At 33.3% G+C, this 21,339-nt stretch overlaps 2 protein-coding genes across 15 annotated transcripts in view; one reads left to right on the top strand and one right to left on the bottom strand.

Moving 5' to 3' along the window:
* Nucleotides 1-1,192, bottom strand: part of LOC148612449 (WD repeat, SAM and U-box domain-containing protein 1-like) — a 37,157-nt gene extending 35,965 nt beyond the window's left edge. For 3 of the 5 annotated variants that reach the window (XM_088593875.1, XM_088593872.1, XM_088593874.1), the window contains exon 1: nucleotides 1,063-1,176. The gene's annotated coding sequence lies outside the window, so the exon portion shown is untranslated. Of the gene's footprint in view, nucleotides 1-1,062 lie in introns of all 5 variants that reach the window. The other 2 variants (XM_088593876.1, XM_088593877.1) reach the window with 1 other exon arrangement.
* LOC148612448 (uncharacterized) overlaps nucleotides 1-21,339 on the top strand; it is a 57,411-nt gene that overhangs the window by 7,008 nt on the left and 29,064 nt on the right. For 2 of the 10 annotated variants that reach the window (XM_088593868.1, XM_088593865.1), the window contains exons 1-4: nucleotides 1,614-1,833; nucleotides 13,715-13,763; nucleotides 15,057-15,133; nucleotides 16,613-16,805. In XM_088593868.1, the coding sequence (XP_088449994.1) occupies nucleotides 1,765-1,833; nucleotides 13,715-13,763; nucleotides 15,057-15,133; nucleotides 16,613-16,805 (388 nt within the window). In that variant the 5' untranslated portion in view covers nucleotides 1,614-1,764. The other 8 variants (XM_088593867.1, XM_088593866.1, XM_088593864.1 and 5 more) reach the window with 7 other exon arrangements.

Below are 21,339 nucleotides of genomic sequence, written 5' to 3'. Positions count from 1 at the left end.
CAACATCTGTAACAGAAAATGCTTACAAATCATTAGTCTGACTTATCCTGGAATATGCCAGTCCTGTATGGGATCCATACAAAAAAAACTAACAACAAAATTGGAACCGTACAGATAAGAGCTGAAAGATACAGAACCACCACCACTAAAACGAGGAAAGTAACACAAAAATAATAGAACATCTGGAATGGAAGGAAAGCTGCCAGGCTTATCATGATGTACAAGATCACATATGAAAAAGTTGCCATTATCCATGAAGGGCATACATACATGTACATGTATCAATTGATTCCAAATTCCTGTGGCAACAAAATAATTATAGGAAAAACTCATTTGTCCCATTGACAAACAGGGACTGGAACGATCCTAATTTCTTCAAGTGTGGTGTCATCATTGTCAGTTCAGGCATTTAAAGCCTTTCAGGCAAAGCTAAACTAAATTATCAGTTTCTGGGGAAGGGGCCTGAATTTCAATCATGGCAGTTAAATCAACATGTTGACTGTGGCTATTTTTGTCAGAAGCAGAATTCATGTACATGTACTCTACTGCACCAATATAAAATTTCCCAAGAAAAAAATGATGCATATACATAAGATTAAGAGAGTGTACCAATCTCATTAGTGATGTCAACTAATTTGCATATCATTAAATGTCAAACTGCTTGGCCAATAAACAACTAAAAAAAAACAATTGACAATTTTATGATAAGAATCCCAATTTTCAAAACTTTATAACTTTATTATTATATATCCAATTTTGGTTCAGTAAAATGTTTCTTTTAGATAAAATAATTCATATTTTGTATGTCAATTTACAAATCTTTCACCTGAAAAGCAAATTGGTAATGACATTTATATTTATATGTAACAACCAATAATATCCTGCGCGAAATACTTTCCACCCGAAAAAAATACTATCAAATTTAATCTGTGGATATTTCATAATAATTAAAAGTTTTCCATGAGTGGCATGACTATTAAATTGTTTCCATACTCAACCTAATGATTATTCAAACACACAAGTGTCTGAAAGGGTTTCCTTTAGGGGTACATTACAACAAACCTTTATATTTTGAATTTGCTTGTGAATGAACATAAAGACAGTCTCAGTGATCCAGCCATTGTTTATTTTGATCACATGAGTGTCGTCCATTTTGATTACCGCTGACGTCATAGTCATGTGACGAGTACCTGTACAAGCGGGTAGCTTCAAGCACGAAGGACCACGCTGAAAAGCTATACAATTTTGTCAATAGCGCACATAAAAGCGACATTATTTGTTGTTTACGAACCGGTTGAAGTTAGAAAATAACATTAGACAATCAATGAATACAACATCAAGAAAAAAAGAAAAACAAAAGCAAAAGCATAAATTTAGACTATTTTGAAAATGTCCAGAATTATGTGGAAATGATAATTTTGAGAAATTTATCGTGTGTTTCAAGGATTTGGAAAGTGGCTGTTTTTTTGTATATTTTTTATTTATACCATAGGCATTTAATGATAGAAAGACTAAAATTTAATATAAAACGTATGTACAATTGACGATATTGACTTAAAGCCGATCAAATAGCGACAGTAAATCAAAACGATCACCCCTTATCTAGGTAATGGTATGATCGATTTTATTTTGAACTGTGGCCAAGTGATCTTTACAACTGAACTATTTTAATATTTTCTATTAACTATCTTCAAAAAGGTAATATAAATATGGAGACGAACGATTAAAGAGGGGAAGTGTCGGGTAACCTTGGAAACCGTGGAAATGGCCACAACGGATACTGATAGTGTTCATGATCACATGACCAGACTTCGGATGAAAATGGTACAACAAGTAAGTGTAGAAACTAAGAAAAAAACTGCAAAAGGTTTGTTCATATACACGTGTATAATTATGAATAAAACTACGTAAATATGATGAAAATACTTTACGCGGGATCGACCCCGTCTGTTTAAAGTCAAATGACTTTTTTGGATTTGATTATTCAAGTATCCCAAGAAAAGGATTTTCCCTAAGAACGGGTCACATTTCGCTTTTAATCTCCTTCCCTCCTCCCTGTGTGGTTGACAGTTGTATATAATGTAGACCCCTGCTTAGATCTGCCTTAGAAAACCCAGTGTGGCTTGTCTGAGGATCTGAATTTTCCTGTTCGTGATTTTTTAAAGATTGAGTCCGCTTGTCTGATCTGTGTATAATACACTTATCATTTGTATCTGATTGCTGAAATGCTTTCTCATAATAAATATCCGTTAATTGGAAGTCATATAGTGAACATACTGTCCGTCCGACGGTCCGTTCCCACTTCTAATCCGCAACAACTCCCACAAACCGTGGCATGGAATTTGATGAAACTTCATACACTTCATCACAAGGTGCCATTGTACACCTATTTTATTTTCCCATCTGAATGATTTTTTGGGTTTCCTGATGCAAAACATGGACTTTGTGATCGGTAGACTAAGTTGGTAGCATCTTCTAATCCGCAACTCCTCTCAACCGCTGAATGGAACTCAACGAAACTTTCACACATTCTCCAACACATGTAGCTGTTATACTTATTTTTTTTTACCCCTAATACCTTTTAGGTTTCCTGGTCAATGGACGTCCATTTTTTTGTGAGGGGGGGGGGGTCTTCTCATCCGCAACTCCTCTCAAACTGATGAATGGAATTCGATTATATAAACTTTTACAATTCTACGTCACATGATGTCATTGTACACATCTTTTTCCCAGTGAATGATTTTTGGAGTTACCTAATGCAAGATATGCATAGACCTAGTCCTCAGTCAGCCAAAGATGGGGTATTTTGTAAACCGCTTATTCTCTCAAACATATTATTCATCCTATGATGCCATTGTGCACCTCCTATTTTGTTTTTCCATCTGAACGAGCTGTTTTGGGATTCCTTTGTGGTTTCTAGAGAGCGGAGCGGTTTATCAACAAGCGAGCTTTGCACACAGTTTCTAGTTTTTTTTTATTTACCTCTCGTGTTCGCTCATTTCACTCTCCGAATTTTATTATTAACTGTCATTTTAGTGTTTTCTTTTCACCTTGGGCATGTCAGACATTAGTCATAGATATTGTCTGTGATAGTCCTGAGCTTATCAGTTCACTTTTAAGGCGTGTTCGGCGATTTACCCGGGCATGTCAGGTCATTGTTTATTCACCCGGGGTATGTCAGTTCATTGTTAAAGATGTGGTCAGTGATTCATTCCGGGCATGTCAGATCATTGTTTAAGACGTGTAATGTGATTCACCCTGGGCATGTAAAGTAATAGTTAAATATGTGGCCAGTTATTTACTCAGCATGCTAGGTAATTGTTTTGGACGTTTTCAGTTGTTCACTTGGATATGTTTCATTCATATATTTTGTCAGTGGTTCACCTGGTCAGTAATAACCCCGATAATATCAGGTCAAATTATAAGATGTGTTCAATGATAATTAACACGGGCATGTCAGGTTATATTATCAAACATGATCAGTGATTCACCTGATCACGTCAGGTTATAGGAGCAGACGTATTCAGTGATTCACTCGGTCATGTCAGTTATAGTATCAGGCGTATTCAGTAATGCATTCGGTCATGTCAGGTTACAATATCAGACGTATTCAGTAATTCACATGGTCATGTCAGTTATAGTGTCATACGTATTAAGTAATTCACCCGGTCATATCAGTTACAGTATGAGTCGTATTCTGTGATTCACTTGGTCATGTCAGTTATATTATCTGGAGTATTAAGTGATGCTACCCGGTCATGTCAGGTTATAATATCAAACGTATTCAGTGATTCACATGGTCATGTCAGTAAAGGATCAGATGTATTCTGTGAATCACTGTATCTGGAGTATTAAGTGATTCACCCAGTCATGTCAGGTTTTAATATCAGACGTATTCAGTGATTCACATGGCCATGTCAAAGTATCAGACGTATTCTGTGATTCACCCGGTCATGTCCGTTATAGTATCAGACGTATTCAATGATTTACTCGGTCACGTCATGTTATCAGACTTTTCAGTCATTCCTCGTTCATGTCAGTTATAGTATCAAACTTATTCAATGATCGGACGTATTCAATGGTTCACCTGGTCACGTCATGTTTTCAGACTTGTTAAGTGATTCACTCGGTCTTGCCAGTTAAAGTATATGACGTTATCGGTTACGCACCTGGTCATGTCTGGTTATAGTATCAGACATGTTAAGCGATTAACCACAGAGACTTGATGTTATTTGTTAGATCCATTAAATGGGCAAACATGGCATTAAAATGGTGTTTTAACAATTTATTTTCATTTTACTATCCGTGGACATACACTAAAAACCACGTATGGCCATGGATAGTAAAATGTAAAAATGTCGTTAACAACATTTTAGTACAATTTTGCCCATTTAATGAATCTAAATCATGACCTCAAGTCCATATGTGATTAACTAGTTTATTTTACGCTACATTTTTTTGTTTAGTGATTTACCCTGATGATTTAGACGTGGTCAGTGTTTTACCCTGGTTTTTCAGCCATAATATTAGATGTGGTTAGCCATTTACTTCGGATAATTCAGGTCATAGCTGTGCTTCAATATTACCCAGTATGGTCATGTCAGGTCATACTTCTAAAAGAGTTTTGTCATTCAATAAGGGCATGACATGGGATACATGTTTTAGCCGGGGAAGCAAGTCAAGTTATATTTAAATACGAGTTCAGTAATTTATCCCTGTCATGTCTAGTAATATATTGTGTAGCTTTATTCACTCCGGTTTCTTTATTTTGACTGCCAGTTACGGATCCAGGGATTGGAGCACCAAAATTTTGTTGGAAAATTCTGTGCACAATTTTGGCAAAATTAACACCTCTTCATAAATCAAATGATAATTGCATGACAACTCAATTGAAAATGTACAAAGTGCTCACATGATAAACAAAATTCAACTTAGAGGGGCCATATGTAGGCTAAGTATATTAAACAAAAGGGTCCTAGAAGCCTGAATCACTCGCCTTGTTCATTCGTCACCTTTCAAGGGCAATACTAGTAACTCTTATATAAGGAGTCCTCGTACATGTTTGGCCCAATGAAGACTATTGTAGTCCTAACCATAACGATAATTTCATCAATTGAAAGTATTTGTACCTACATGTATTATAGTTTTCAAGATATCTGCTTAAAACTGCAAAATAAAAAAAAACACAAAACGGTTGTTTTTCGCCTTTCAAGGGCAAAAACTCTAACAAGGAGTCGTTAATGAAAATGGATCCTGAAATTAAAGTTGTAGATCTTTTGATTTTCCACATGAGGTATGCTTTCAAATTCACTCCATCTTTTCAAATTTTCAAGATATATGCACAATTAATTGATTCACCTCCTTGCATGACCTTTTTATAGTTATCGGATTCAATATACAGGAAAGAGTAACATGAAGTATAAAAAGTTCCACATAAATCAGTTATTTGCTATTAAGGTACAAACTTGATTAAAATTTGTTTGAATTGATCAGTACAAACAATATAACCAAATGCAATTTAGTCAAGCCAGAGATTGCTCGGGCTCTGTTCAATCCTAATTTCACAGCTCTTATCATACTTCAAACAATATCACAGCTGATAATTTATATATCCATATTAAATTTTATTCTAAAATGTCCAACTCATTTGCAAGAAAATTTAAAGCGGAAACTACACATAGTACGTCTTTAAAACTTTTGAATGTAATATTTTTGGTATTATCCTTATAATTATTCTCCGAAAACAAGCTGTCAAATTGTATTGAAAGAAAATCATACACCCCTAACAAAAAAAAAAAAAAAAAAAAAAAAAAAAACTACCTAATTACCAAAAGCCCAAATAATTTTGAATCACAATTCCCTTTTTTTCACAACAGCCATAAGGTATGCAACTTTTGTAAATGGTTATAAACCACTGACAGATCTGTGAATATCATTGTAGAATAACAGGCGCAAGTCGTTAACACTTCTATCAAAACATGTTTTATTTTATAAAAACTAGAAAAAGTTACATGTAAACCAAGTATTTTCTAAGATAATTAAATCATTTTAAATATACTATATTAAGCTAATATAATATATATATAAACGGCGTCCTGTACGGTTTTGCTCCTCACTGCATTATTTCCTTCATGCGATGCAATTCTATTATCATCAATTTCAACATTCCACTGGTTATCATATCGTTCCGCTGTTGTGTAAACGTAATATCACAGATGGCAATCACCGAAATTGCTAATTCAACATGCATATTTGTAGGCTTTAACTACTAGTAGTCTGAATTTCCTCTGTCCCTGCAAACCTCTTCTTATCTATCCAAATAAAAAGGAGGGTTGCTGCAGGGTCCGAGGAAATTCGGACTTCTGCCACTTTTGTTCCGTGAATGTTTCTAACTCCAAAAAGATGAAATGTCAAAAGCCCATGTTAACCTTTTCTGACTTTAACCTAGGGTGATTCTTAATTCAGAATAGTAGGAAATGCATCTTCTCTGTCGTCTTTTAAAGATTAAGATTTCCATCCATTGTGATGATGTGTCAACAGGAGACTGAATATTGACTAAATACTTGATTAAGATTTAATTGGATACCCTACCAATACTCATATGAATGTTTAGTATTTTTGCTTTTGCACACTTGTGTAGCACATATGCAATTTACACACACTTGTACAATTTGCGCATATAAATCGAGCTTAAATGTAAATTGCACGTATCCTTGCCAATTTTAATGATTTTGTGTAGTATTCTGAGAAAGCAGCTTACAGTTTAATGCAAACAGTTTTCCAAAAGATAATCGGATTATGTATGTAAAACGGCACCACCAATATTTTAAGATATACTAGTAGTTATCCTTGTTGTATACAATTTTTGAGTGATATGTATTATTTGAATTTGTCTTTGATATGTTTAGTAACATGTATTGGGACCAAGTTTGGCCTACCTAACCTAACCTAACCTTTTTGTGCCCGCTATTACATAATACATTGTCTCCATTTGTGTCTATCCTTTGCTGACATTATTGCTGACGTACAACTACTCCAGTCCAGTTGTGATCTTTCCTGCTCTGCAGTTCTCCTCCATCATTGTTTTAGGCCGACCAACTTTCGCTTTCCTTCAGGATGTCAATGCTGATTTTACGTATCCTGGTGTTGTCCATTCTGATTAAATGTCCAACTCATCCTATGCCGAAATGACAATATATATTTATGTCCTAACGACGAAATAGTTTTTTATTCCGAGCTTCCGTAAATTTTGTTACATAGATCGTGATATAAGTCTGCAGTGAGAGTCATTACTCAAATAGTTTTCTAAAAAAATTACACGGCAATAAAACAGCAGTTCAATTTACAGACATCAAAATCTAAGAGTAATCAAGGTAACCAAGATTATAGAGGTAATCCAGGGACAAAGACCAGACATGGAAAACAGACACACACAACAAAGAACTTAGAGTAACTAAAATCATACATACAAAGTAACAAAAGCAAGTGAGTACCTCGGACTCCTCTAAAAACTGGGAGCATGGACCAGGTACACCGGTAGGATAAGCGTCCTCTGCTTTTCTAGAAACACCCGCCGAGTTGCTCATAAAAAGTCAAGTCCGGGGTAGACGAAAGAGGGAAGGAAAACTACGACACGTTGAACAAATCAGTTTTCATGGCGTAGATGGATACACCGTTACAATCCACGAGTTCATGATGACGGACATAAAACTTTTGTAGTGATGACTTCAATCTTGTAACATCATAACCCTGTTCCAGAAGCCTATTTGTTTGAATTCTAGCGCGATACAAAAAGTCTGTGTAGTCTCGGCAAGCCCTGGCATAACGTACGAGTTGTAGTATGAACACTCCATACACAGAAACAGAATAATAAAAAACACTACACAATGTAGACAACAGGATGAAATGCAACCATATTTATAAACTGTAGGTGACTCCTTAACAATAACAAATACAAATGACCTGCGTTTGTTTTTCTCTCTCAATTTTGGGCTTATTTGTATAACAAAACACTATAATAAATTGCTATTATAGTGTAATTAAATTATAACTAATGTATGTTCTATTTTTTTAAAAAGAATTTTCTGTCAATTGAAACAGGTAACCGCACTGCTTAAATTGAATTGAATGAGTATTTGTGCATAACTTTAGGGAATAGAACTATATTTTCGTTGGTTTTGTGAATTGAAAGAGACATATACGTTTAAAACGTTTCATCATTATGTAATACATGCTATGACTAAACACAAAATCAAAATCAATAAAATACCACTTGGAGAATTCCATATCCACCCTTTAAATGATGAACTGGGCAGTCATCAAATTGGACCTCCGCCGTGAATACCGAGGTTGTGTTTGTTTTTAGATATTAGAGTATAAATGTTAGACTTATTGTTATTGAATACCATCATAAGATTCCCATAAGAAGCTTGTTTTGATACCCAAGTCATAAGCAACATATCATGTTTGTAGTAGAGTAAGCAAAAATGAAAGACTCATTTAAAGTATTTAAGATACAACTGTAGATTAATCTGTTGATTGATGAAAATATCCTTTGGCACAAATGATTATTTTTTAAAGTCAAATTATGACGAGCAACGTTTTTGGCCGTCTATGTTTCACTTCATATATGTGCCAGTATGAGTATTGATATTGATTATAATAAAATGCGTCTCAAAATATTACAATTTTTTTTAAAGAAGTATGAAGAACAAGTGCGAATTCATATGGAACAGAGTCATTATATCCCGCCCCTAAAATAGGAAAAAGAGCATGAAGTCTTGATTTTTTCACAAATTCTACCTTCTTTATTTCTTTTTAGCATTGCTATGCTCGGCCTTTAATTCTATTTACGCCCTTAACCCGAAACTCCACTCCTGACTATGTACTATCAATGACAGCTTTTATTTGCATAAATATTGAAAGGAAGTCTATATGTACATATAATGACCCTTAATGAATGTTAGAACATATAATACTTATGAAATTTTTGATATTATCAAAATACTCAGTATACTTTCAGCCACACAATTTCTGATTAGTCGATAATATTTAAAGCAGACAGAAATTGTCTGCATTTTCAGGATTTCAGCAGATTCTTAACTGTTATTTCTTATGGTTCGTTATTTCATATTTCATATTTCATAGATTACTAACATTTAATCTACCAAAATGAACTTGATATTAAAGAGGCAATTGCTACATCTTTCTGCTACTATGCCTAGGTCTTAACCTATACCTAGATGTTGTATGACGATTAAATCGAAACTTTTTGACAAACGTGATTCTGACTTTTCAATGACAACAGGGAAAAAACTAATATTTTAAGCCTATAGAGAGAGAATACATTTTGCAGTTTATTCGTAACTGTCGTACATGTGATTGTAAATTGACTTCTCAGTGGAACTTGTACACTGTTAAATAAGCATATACGAATATAAGACAGGGATGAGCCCAGTTTTGTTGATATCGCCACTACAGAAGTTTTACAATACGGTAGACATCACAATCTGATTGACCTATAATATAATTTTAAGACGAGACAAGATTTCATGTCTAACAGGTTTGCCAATTAATAAAATGACGCTTATCGGAGCTCCTGATGCCTCCTTTTTTGATTGCAGGTGCATTAGTATTTTGTGTGCTGTCATGTCTCCTTATCTTCAGTTATATATATATATATAAATGTAACTGTATTTTATTTTATTTTCGCTACATTGCGTCTGTTGGTCGTCTCTTTTTTGGCAATATACTTAGATTGTGGTATTCTATCTTGACGCATCGGCATTTGATTTTGTTCTCGATTTTTTTCCTATATAAATATATACACGTTTCACAACAGACTAGGAACCCTAATTGAGAATCTGCCTTGTGGACACAATAAAAAGATAATTTTTTTTTTGCGATTTAGAAACATGCTTTTGAATGAGTAATCAAGGAAACCAAGGTTATAGCGGTAATCAAAAGAATGTAATCCAGGGACAAAGACCAGACATGGAAAACAGACATGCACAACAAAGAACATAAAGTAACTAAAATCATACATGCAAAGTAACAAAAGTAAATGAGCAACTTGGACTCCACTAAAAACTGGGAGCATGGACCAGGTGCACCGGTAGGTAAGAATAAGTCTTCTTGTTAGCTGAATTGGTATAAAATAAAACTACTGTACATCATGATTGTTTATTGGTTAATTTTTACGTTCATTTCTTGATATTTAAAAAATACTTCATTGTAACTTACTTTGAATTTGTATGTTGATTGATTAATGTTTAAGCTCAAGCAGCAATATTTCAGCTATATCCGGGCGATGAACATGAAATGGATGATAAAATGAATATGAAATGATAAAATGAAAATTGGGATGAAACTCATGGATAATAGGGTCGACGAATTTCGATTGTCAGTGGAATTAAGAAGAGGTGGGTAGGGTCGGGCAATTTAGCCTCTTGTAGCGAAGCACCTATCTAAACTATAAATGATTATTGAAAACGATCAAAACTGTGGTTATGTAAAAGTTGTATGCTGTTGGGATCAGGACAAATTATAATTTCTGAGTATTTGTCGCACATGGTACTTCTAATTCTTTATTAATTTGTCAGAAATTGGCTAAACATAACCGTTGTGGAGATATATGCAAAAAACTACTGTCTGATCCTTATGTTCTATTTTTAGTAACGACGGCCATGTTTTTCGACGAATCAAAAATCCCCACATCAGTTCATTGCAGGCTACCCCACGAAACATTCATACCAAGTTTGGTTCCAATTGGTCAAGTAGTTTCAGAGGAGAAGAGTTTTGAAAAATGTTAACGACGACGGACGACGACGACGGCCAAGTGATGGCAATAGCTCACCTGGCCTTCAGCCAGGTGAGCTAAAAAGGAGTCATATACATTCTTTACTTCGGGAAACGCAAATGAGCAAATGAAATGAAAATCTTCATCAATGAGCGGCTATCTAATGGACTTGATGAAAGCCCAATTTCTGAAGAATAAAAAGCTCTTTCAATCGAAATACTTAGTTGTGATAGGTCCGAATTCTGCTATTGGTACATGTAACATAAAATCATACATGTATATCAAAATGCACATTTTAATTTATCGCAGGAGGAAGTTGCAATGTTCCCTCTCTAGATAGACAGGGTGTGCATATATATTGCGGTTGCATTCCACGCTGCGGTGCAAATGCTTGTGAAAATTTAATTTACCGGTAGTAATAGTTAAAAAATAGTAATTTAAAATATTATTTGTGTGTGATATATAAACGTAGTTGTCATAGATACCGTTTTAACTTTGTGATTATCTGAATTTAGTAGATTAAAGATGACAAATCTATTTCATGAATATCATAATTATCATGGCGCATAATTTACTGTAATAGTTACAACAGAGGACAAAATCCTATATAGTTTTGATGTTGTTATCATTTGACTAAATTTTTGGTTGATGTTAAAGTTCTCCATCATAATTTATTGAGTCTAATTGAATTTTACAGATTCAATAAATGCAAAACAGTATTTCCACAAATATGGGTTTTCCCAAGATATCAGCTGTAGATACTTTTAGCAGGAAACTGGTTACTGATTGAGATTATGCATCGAAATTTATTAACAAAAAAGAATTTCTAGCTTGAAGATTTTTCGAAAATTAATAAAATCCTAATTTTGATATTTTAATGAGGAACTTAATATGATTTAAAAACTAACAAACAAAGAAAAAGCGAAATCATGACGTTATAATAATTAAATATCAGGTTTCCCTGATATGTCCTCTTAAACAGATTGTAGTAATTACAGAAGTTTCTAAGGTATTTCAATTCAAATGCTCATTAAATGGTTTTTGTTAGGCATGAAATATGATTTCTTTATTTGGCGTTTGATGATAATGTTTATTAGGTGTGCAGGTTATAAAAGAACAAAATTTAATTTTACCTGTGAGGATTTTCAAAAGGGATATAGAGGGGTGATTTTAGGGTGAACTTTTGTCTTTCAGACGCCATTTAATCGCCAGTCACACACACACACACACACACACCACTAAATATGCAACCGAATTGAAAAGTTTTCGAGACTAGTGCTGATATTGTCATTAAATAACGAAATAAAAGATAGTTATAATTAAGTAGCTGTCTTTGTAAGAATCATGCAAAATCTGAAAAATGTGATACACCCCAAAAAAGGCTACACATTTTTATTTTTGTAATTAAGTTGTTTTATGGGTCTATACTATGGAATGTGTAATTATTCATTCAAATCTGTCTGCTCTTAGGAGATAATCGACATTGAAAATACAGTAGATTCTATTGTATTTGAGCACCATTTATAGAGTTATCTCCCTTAATTTTGAAATCTACAGTGCATTATATATAATTTTTATCTCCTAAGAGCACGGGTTATATGCAAAACCATATGTTTATTTCTGTTTACTATGACATTGCAAACAAAATATCAAAAATAAAAGTATGTTGGCTTTTTACCCATGAATCGCATTTTGCATGATCCTTAGCTGGAGTGCTACTTAAATATATTCATTTTTATTTGACTTTATCAATAGTTTATTTTATTTATTCCAGTAAAACCGATGAACTCCTTTAAAATCGCATCCAATTTTTACCTTCATGAATTTTTTAGGTAAAGATTACGCACTCTATCGATTAGAATCCAGCCTTGTATAAAATTTGTCTTAAGAAGGTTCATTATCACTGTTATGATGGCTATTTCGCTTTTGAAATATTGTTGCTAAGAGAATCATAAAGTGCAGTTTGAAAAGAAGTAATGAAACATGCATGAGATTTATATAAACTTCGTCCTTTAAATCCATTTAAAACGGCGGCTTTGAATGAAAGAGAGTATAAAACCCTGATGGGTTCTTAATATGTGACTGATGTAATAGGTAAAGTCACTTTCAAACGTTTGGACTATCTAAATAAACTATAAGTACCTAAATGTTTATTCGTTTTTATTTGCAGAAAACAATGTTAAACTCTTCAGTTTGAATTGAATACGACCAATATACGTAATAAACTGGTCAGGAATATTGTTGCAGCTCATTGCAGTTATCAGTGATAACATGAATTACAATAAATTCAATTATGACAAAATATTTTATTTCAAAATTTGCATTGGAAGAAATAGTGAAACATGGCATTTCGTTATAACTTCTGATATTGTTTAATTTGAAGTCATATTGCAAGCGCTATAATCTCGATTGTTACGACGGGATCTACAGATACAAACGTGTGGACTTGTTTTAATTACTTAGCGAATAAAATACCATTTTTTAAAATTTTTGATATAAAGACGGGAGCTACAAACGGCGGGAGCTACAAACACACATATCTGAACTTGTTTTAATTACCTCCCGGATAAAATAACCTGCTTTTTAAAAATTTGACATAACGACGGAAGCTACAAAAGGCGGGAGCTACAAACACATGTGTTTGAACTTGTTTTAATAACCTACCGAATAAAATACCATGTATTTTTTTTAAATTTTGACATAAAATTTAGGTACGGCATGCTATAGCCGTACCTGCTGTTCCAGGCACTATGCCCCTACATTTAACTTCCCTTTACTTCATCTTTCCACCTAACGAGGTGTTCATCACACATACCATGCACAACCAATATGTGGCGCAATTGATAAATAACTTTCATTGAAACAATTTAAAACCATATGCACTTTTCAAATACAAAGTTATTGCTCTAATTTTAGAAAATAGCTAATGAAAGAGAAAAACTGAACAGACCTGGATCTACAGACAGTAAGTATTTGAACTTTTAGAGATTAAATCAATTCTGAACAACGAACTCAAATGACAACGTAACGCTGAAAACGTACCTTGACGACTTATATGGCGGATTCAGTTTTAGCTTGATATACAGTGACATCTTTCGTGGGTGACCCACGGAAAAAGATTAGAAATACAGTGACAACATAAGGGAACGGCGATACAGACATTAAACAAGTGAACAACTTTGGGTTCTATTCCTTAAACTTAAGTTCCACTTAAGTCAACGTATTAAAATATTTGAAGAAATATATTCAAGAATGCGTTTAAAATTCCTCGAAACTTTGCTAAATGCTTCTTTAATACAGTATTTTGTGCACCAGCATGTTCCATTTTTCAGCTTGCCTGCCCCAGAGAGCCATATGCGTTATCGATATCACTTGGCGTCCGTCGTCGTCTGAAAGTACTCAACTAAAGTCGTATCATTATAGGTAGAGACTACTGGCCGAATCACACGATTCGATATAATTTTTATTATGGCATGTATCTGTTGACCCTCGTGTTGTAATTTGCAAGTTGGAAGGGTTTATAACCTTTGTATATCATGGTGAATAACAGTTAGTGTTCACTGGTAGAAATATTCAGCAATAGTACACATTACTCAATTGGTTTGTTGACATACCTTATCCTTGTCACCTGTTTCTATGTGTTATCGGATTAGTCAGTGATCTATGTTACAACTAAAAAAGACATGACATTAAATTGAAGATTTCATTTAATATCTTTAAACATTTGTCAGACGACTAATATAATTTGATTGATGACATACTGTTAGAAGCATTATTTTTCAAAATAATTTTTATGTTTAGATATTACAGAATACTTCTATTTAGCGTTAGTTTCTTTCAAGGGTTACTTAGAAATAATAATGATAATAATAATAAACAACTGCAAAATAATTAGTTAAAACATGCATGAATATATGAGGTCAGATTTCTTTTTAATTGTGCCCATTCGTTTATAATCTATATACAACCTAACCTGCACGTGTGGTTATGTATTTGAGTATTTCACGCATGTAAAATAAGCTATAGTTTATTTATCATGAATATGAAACAATGAAACATCATCAGCCAATAGGTGGGGGAAATGTGTTCTAGTTTTACTTAAATTCGTTGATTTTTTTGTTTGAAGGGTAACATATACTTTTGTGTTATTCATTAAGCTATCAATTTTTTGCTACCGAAAAAATTATGTAATCGACCCCGAGCCTCGACATTTTACCAATACAAATGACTACAATGAACATTTATAACTTTAATTCAGGTGCAAATGATGTTGACGAACAGTTACGCCTTCAGCAGGCCATGCTTAGGAGGCAAGAACTTCTTGACAAGATAAGAGTGAGTCTTGGTTTAATTGAATTTTTATAATACCTGGTATATATTGATAAGAAACGAACAAGACATACTTTTTTAGAATAATGCCTTACCCTTTACACAAAGCATCCAAATATTGTACAATTAAAACGGTCGTTCAATAAATTGACGTTTCATAAACATAGATTTTGACACTGCCCACAATACCAGTACTTTTATTCGCAAGCTCAAACGGACATAAGCTATTAAAAAAATACACAAACATAGTGTTTTAATACATGTGTATCGGCTCGCCTTACAGTACAGTAAAATTGTCATGTGTGTATACCTTCCACCACCATATATCAAGGGTCATTTACATACATGTATACATTTAAATAATGCAATAAACAAACATGCGTTTTCATATTAACATTTATAAATCCATAGGTTTTGACACTACCAACCATTCTAGTACTTTTTATACGACCTTAAGTTCTTTATGAAAACTTGAGTAAAACTTATCCAATCTTTTTGAAAAATTGGATTTTTTTATGAAAATCCCTGCCTGCGTTTTACAATCCAATTCCAGATGTCTCACCGTTTTCGAGTGATAAGGAGTTTTAAGGAGTCAAAAGTTTCATCCCCAAAAAATTGCCTGTTAATATTTGGTCCGGTTACGTATTTTTTTGTTGTTGATTCATTTTACAAATCCCTGCTTGTGTTTTCCAATCAGATTTCAGATATCTCAATTAATATTGTCATTCATTCAATATTTGGTTTCATAAACATGTATTTGGACATTAAGAACATTAACAGTACTTTGAATCATTGGTTTTGACACTGCGAACATTAACAGTATTTTAAATCATTGGTTTTGACACTGCGAACATTAACAGTATTTTAAATCATTGGTTTTGACACTGCGAACATTAACAGTACTTTAAAACATTGGTTTTCTCTGCCAACAATACAATTACTTTTTAATAATGATTTTTACACTTCCTAAAATTCCTGTACTTTTTAACATTGATTTTGACAATTCCCATAATACCTGTCCACAATCTCAGTTCTTTTATTATTAGTTTTGACACAGTTCACAATACCAGTACATTTTAAGATTAGTTTTGACACTGTACACAATACCAGTACTTTTAAACATTGGTTTTGACACTGATAACAACACCTTTACTTTTAGACTTATTTTAACACTATCCACAATACAAGTATTATTTATTATTGATTTTGACACCCCCCAAATACCAGTTCTTTTTATGGATGCAATCTTTAAGAGTTTATCTGGATTCTAGAATTCTTTTAACATCAACATTTTTATAAAGGTTTAACGAATAATATAATTTTTTTACTTACAGTGCATTTTGTTAGCCACCTAACCTAAAACTACAAAAGAGTTTTTTGAACGACGGTAGGTCAGCTAATGCGTCATTTTACATTTCTTAATGGTGACAAGTCGTAACACTTCTGTTATATTTATGTACATCTGCTATTTCTATCTTTCAATAGCGTGAACAGCTAATTAACCAAACATCGGTCACTGATAATCGTCGACCAAGATCTTACAGCGCTCGTCGTCGTTATACCCCATCTCCAGTACAACCCCCGCCTTCACGACGGTCTTTACCTGATTTCAATAGAAACACAGGAAATTATACCTACAGAGATAACTATCAACAACCTTCGTATGGTGACAATAAAGGTACTGTTCAACTATTTAATCGACTTTTAAGAACAAAAAAAAAACAAACAAACAAACAAACAAAAAAAAACAAAAAAAACAATGGAATGCTTGCATTTAACAAATTTCAAAAATAATTATCAAACACGTTAAAGTGCAAAAAAATATAGATAAGCAGTTCACATAACTATAAGTATACATTACCAACTGGAAAATGACAGTTAAATGTGGAATCGATGCAACCATAGAATAAATGTCAAGCGGCCAATGCAAAGAACAATATGTTCATGTAGTAATTGTAGAAATACCGAAGAAACTAAAAAAAACCAATAGTTTGTCGATCGTTTGTAAAACGATTGATTGATTGATTGATTGATTGATTGTTGGGGTTTAACGCCCGAGCAGCAATATTTCAGCTAAATTCAGGCGATGAACATGAAATGGATAATATGATTGATTGAAGGATAATGGGGTCCTTTTTTTGATTGCCACTGGGAAAAGGAAGGGATGGGTAGGGTCGGGCAATTTAGTCTCCTGTGGCGGAGCGCAAATGATCCTACTCCTATCGAATACCACAGCAGGGTTCTTAAACTTGCGAGGAACGTGGCATCTTTCCCAACACGGTGCACCACTATGGTTTGCGGTCAGGTTTTCCGTATTATAGCCTGACAACCCCAACATGTAACACGCCAGGGGTACCCCATTCCACTACGTGGGGGACATAACACAATTGCTCTGTGGGCAAAGCGCCCTAGCCCCCTAGGGTTCTGAGCACTATTTAATCGCCTTTTACGACAAGCTTAGCGCTGCTGTAGGCCTATTCTTTTGACACTCGGACCTGCACGGGGCGTAAAAAACAATTGAAAGGTCTCTCTTGTAATTAATGTACAGGGTAGGACCTTTATGACACACAACAAGCTAACCGTTTACAACAACTTCCTTTTTGCACTTGGTGACCTTTTCAAATGCAATCGTCGAGGTTTTCATTAAGATTTTTGTAATGTTCACTTAATGACCCTTCATTTGATTACTTCAACCCCACTTTACATGCAATATAGCATTTTGCACTTATTAACACCATGTCAAATTCTTTTTTTTTCAGTAAAACAAAAATCACATTTGTGATGTACTCGTTACGACCTTTTATTTGATATGCGACAACATTACCTTCAAGGAACTTTTGATATTTGCCCTTTAATGATCCTACCCTTGAAATATGTATGAAATAACGAGTTAGAAACGAGTTGCTCATTAAAAGTTAAGACCTGGGTAGACAAAAGAGGACAGAAAAAAACTATGACACGTTGAACAAATCAATCTTCATGATGCAGATGGATACACCGTAACGACCCACGAGTTCATGATGACGACCGTAAAACTTGTGTAGTAATGACTTCAATCTTGTAGCAACATAACCCGGTTTGAGAATCTTAATTGTAAGAAGTCTAGCGCGATTAAAAAAAGTATGCATAGTTACGGCAAGCTCTGTCATAAAGTATGAATTTTGATATGAAAACTCCATAAGCAGGTGCTGAAGGGATGTTAACACAGATGAAAGGAAAGTTGATAATTCTGAATGAAAAAAAAATCACGTTTGTCTTAAAGTTAAGTTTTCCCTTACCATGGATCTCTAAGTGTAGGTCAAGATATGAGGCTGAATTTCAAGAACTATTTATTTGTATCTAGGTGTACCATATCTGGAAATTTAAAGTTGTTGCAGTTTCGTTGTTTTTGTTATATTAGGGCTTGGAATTGCGTCAAACAAATGCACTTAAGCAGATATGTCATTCTGTGTACAGATAATTTATGTTTCTATTGTGGATTATAAAATATATAACCCAACTCGTAAAAACTAAAATTTCAATAGATTCAAAACAACACAATATCTCAAATCTGAAAACTGTATGATAATCGGCAGAGTATATACAACACATTGACAAACAATCTAGACAATTTGAAAACTCATTTGAAGCACAAAAAACTACTAAAATATGATGAAATAACAAATTTCAGAACCGGAAGTCGTAGAGACATAGGTCTAACACCATACACCTACAGATAACTTTACCTTGAAAAAGCTAAATGGTCAATGTCTTACAATCATACCAAACCTGACCATGTGAAAAAATCAAATTGTTAGATATTTTTTAACTGACGGTCGGACAGTTGTAAACTTGGGGTCAAACTGTAGAGCTCATCGAGAGGGTAATTTCATACGCTGTATGTATGTACTTATCTCTTGTTTGTTAAATATCAAGGGCTGAATTTTGCAGGTAGAAACTTTTTTTTAAACTTTTATTAGCACCCTGTGTCCTTTGACATTGGGTGCAAACGAAAGGACACATGAACCAAAGATCTTTGGTGTGAATCCCATGTCGCTACTACTTCCGGTTCTCAAAACATAAATTTTCATAATTTAGATATAATATTTCAAGGGATATAACTCCCGTAATATTCATGTTTATGTTTATTCATTAGGTCATCCGTTTTTGAACTTGAAACCATTTTTGTTCTATCTATAAACTTTTTAAAAAGATTTTAGTGATTGTTTCCGTGATGAGAAAGACCTTAATAAGAAAAACAGTAACGTCTTTCCAATATAGGAAAAGACCTTAAATATGTACGATAATAAACCATCTATTTGTCCCTAGTAACAACAGTTTTTTACAATCGCTATGTGTCATAAAACTAGTGACACGAGAATCGAAGTAACACTATCCTGATTTAAGAGGTACAAAGTCTTTCAATCAGCTAAGCATTTTTGACAAGCAAATTTACAATGCAATCATCGTATCCCCTCTTTGCATAACATGGGAGTTTTGTTTTGTTTTTTTTTTGGGGGGGGGGATTTGTAATATTTAATGTATATTATGATATGATATAATCTAAAGTTTCAAAATGGGAAGCATTAATCTAAAAACGACGCTTTCACTTCAAATAGTTCGATTCAGTACCACACATTACGATTACTCTGTATATTGTTTATTGCAAAACTATTTTACAAGATGAAAAATGTTTTGAAAATTTTGAAATTACGAAAGTATAGATTCCTGCCGCCGATGACCAAAAGTTCGAACAGAGTGTTTTCAACATGCTTTTAATTCTAATGAATTTCATATCTATCAAATTAAACGTCAAATGATAAGTGATGAGATATTTTATATATAAATGATTGAAAAGCGATAAAATTCGCATTTGAACTTTATTAATTCAAAATAATTAATCATATTTCGATCGTTACAAAAATGTCGTTTTAACATTATTAAGGTAATTCTATTTATATTAGACAATTTGAAGAGACTTGTATCATCATTGGTCAAGTCACTAGAGTTGGATGGTTCGATCAAGTTGACCTTACCACCTGAACCATCTCATGTTGTTTTTTTGCGTCTTGAAAATATATTTTTTATATATTTAACATCAAAAGTATTTTTTTTATAAAGTCTAAATTAAATAGTGTCCTGATTTCGTCTTTTAAATGTAGAAGTAAATGGAAATAATTTAGTCGCACTTTGCGCTTGATTGGAGAAAATAAATATGTTTCCCTTAGCAATATGTTATAATATGAAACCAAATCGGAACACTCCCATAGATTATGCATTTGAGCTAATCTAAAGGATGTTTATTTTAACCTTAGAAAATTTCTATAGTTGTTGTAAAGACATTTGTTAATTTGGACTGAATTGGAATTTTCTATTATATACCCTCATTTAACGTCATACAAGCTTTGAAAATACATTGAAATGTATTTAGACGGAGGGTATTCATTACTGTGATTTCAATATACATTATTTGAATTTTTATATTTTGAGACATACATATACCGATAGTGAGAAACCAAAGCTATTGTGTTAATCTTTACAGTACATAAACATCTATAGATGTAATAGAATTCTCTATGAATAGGAATCTTTTTCATTATCGTTTATTGAACACGGGTTTACTAACAACATTATTGAAAAGAGGTTATTGTACTGGAAATTATTCATTCAATTCGACTTTGCTATGGTGATCATAGCTAAACTCTCGCAAAAGATCGGATAGTACGGTATTCACATTAGCCGCATTAATGTGATATTCCTTTGTCGAATGTCTCCCTTCATCTGAATTACGCTAAATGTTTTAACATAATCTAATATAAGAAAAGTGAAGTAAAGTATTTTATTTTAAAATCAACTTTTGTGAGTAAACTACCGGTATTCAAAATGAAATGGAAAAATGGCTAGTCGATGCTGGAAACGCAGTGATTGAAAAATATGTCAGAGATGAGCCTCAAGGTAAACACATATTATTTGAACACTTGGTTTAAATTTCATTTTATTTAAAAAAAAAAAGATATTTTAAGATATGTTACGTAAAACATGCATTATTTGTATAGAAAAGAGAGTTTTTATATTTCTGCCAGGAAACTTGTGAAATGAATTATAGTTATTACGTCTTCCATTAATCAAATCGAACGTTTGAAAGATAACTTAAGATCAATTTTGCTTTAACTAATACTATTTAATGTACGCTGATACTGGTGTATTCTATTAAATGGCAGCAGCTTGCACTT

The sequence above is a fragment of the Perna viridis genome, chromosome 7 (genome assembly GCF_037379345.1).
Source record: "Perna viridis isolate PV_CMFRI_1.1 ecotype Kerala chromosome 7, ASM3737934v1, whole genome shotgun sequence".
Lineage (NCBI taxonomy): Eukaryota > Metazoa > Mollusca > Bivalvia > Mytilida > Mytilidae > Perna > Perna viridis.
The sequence above is the reverse complement of the archived record's forward strand: the minus strand, read 5'-3'. Positions and strand labels throughout refer to the sequence as shown.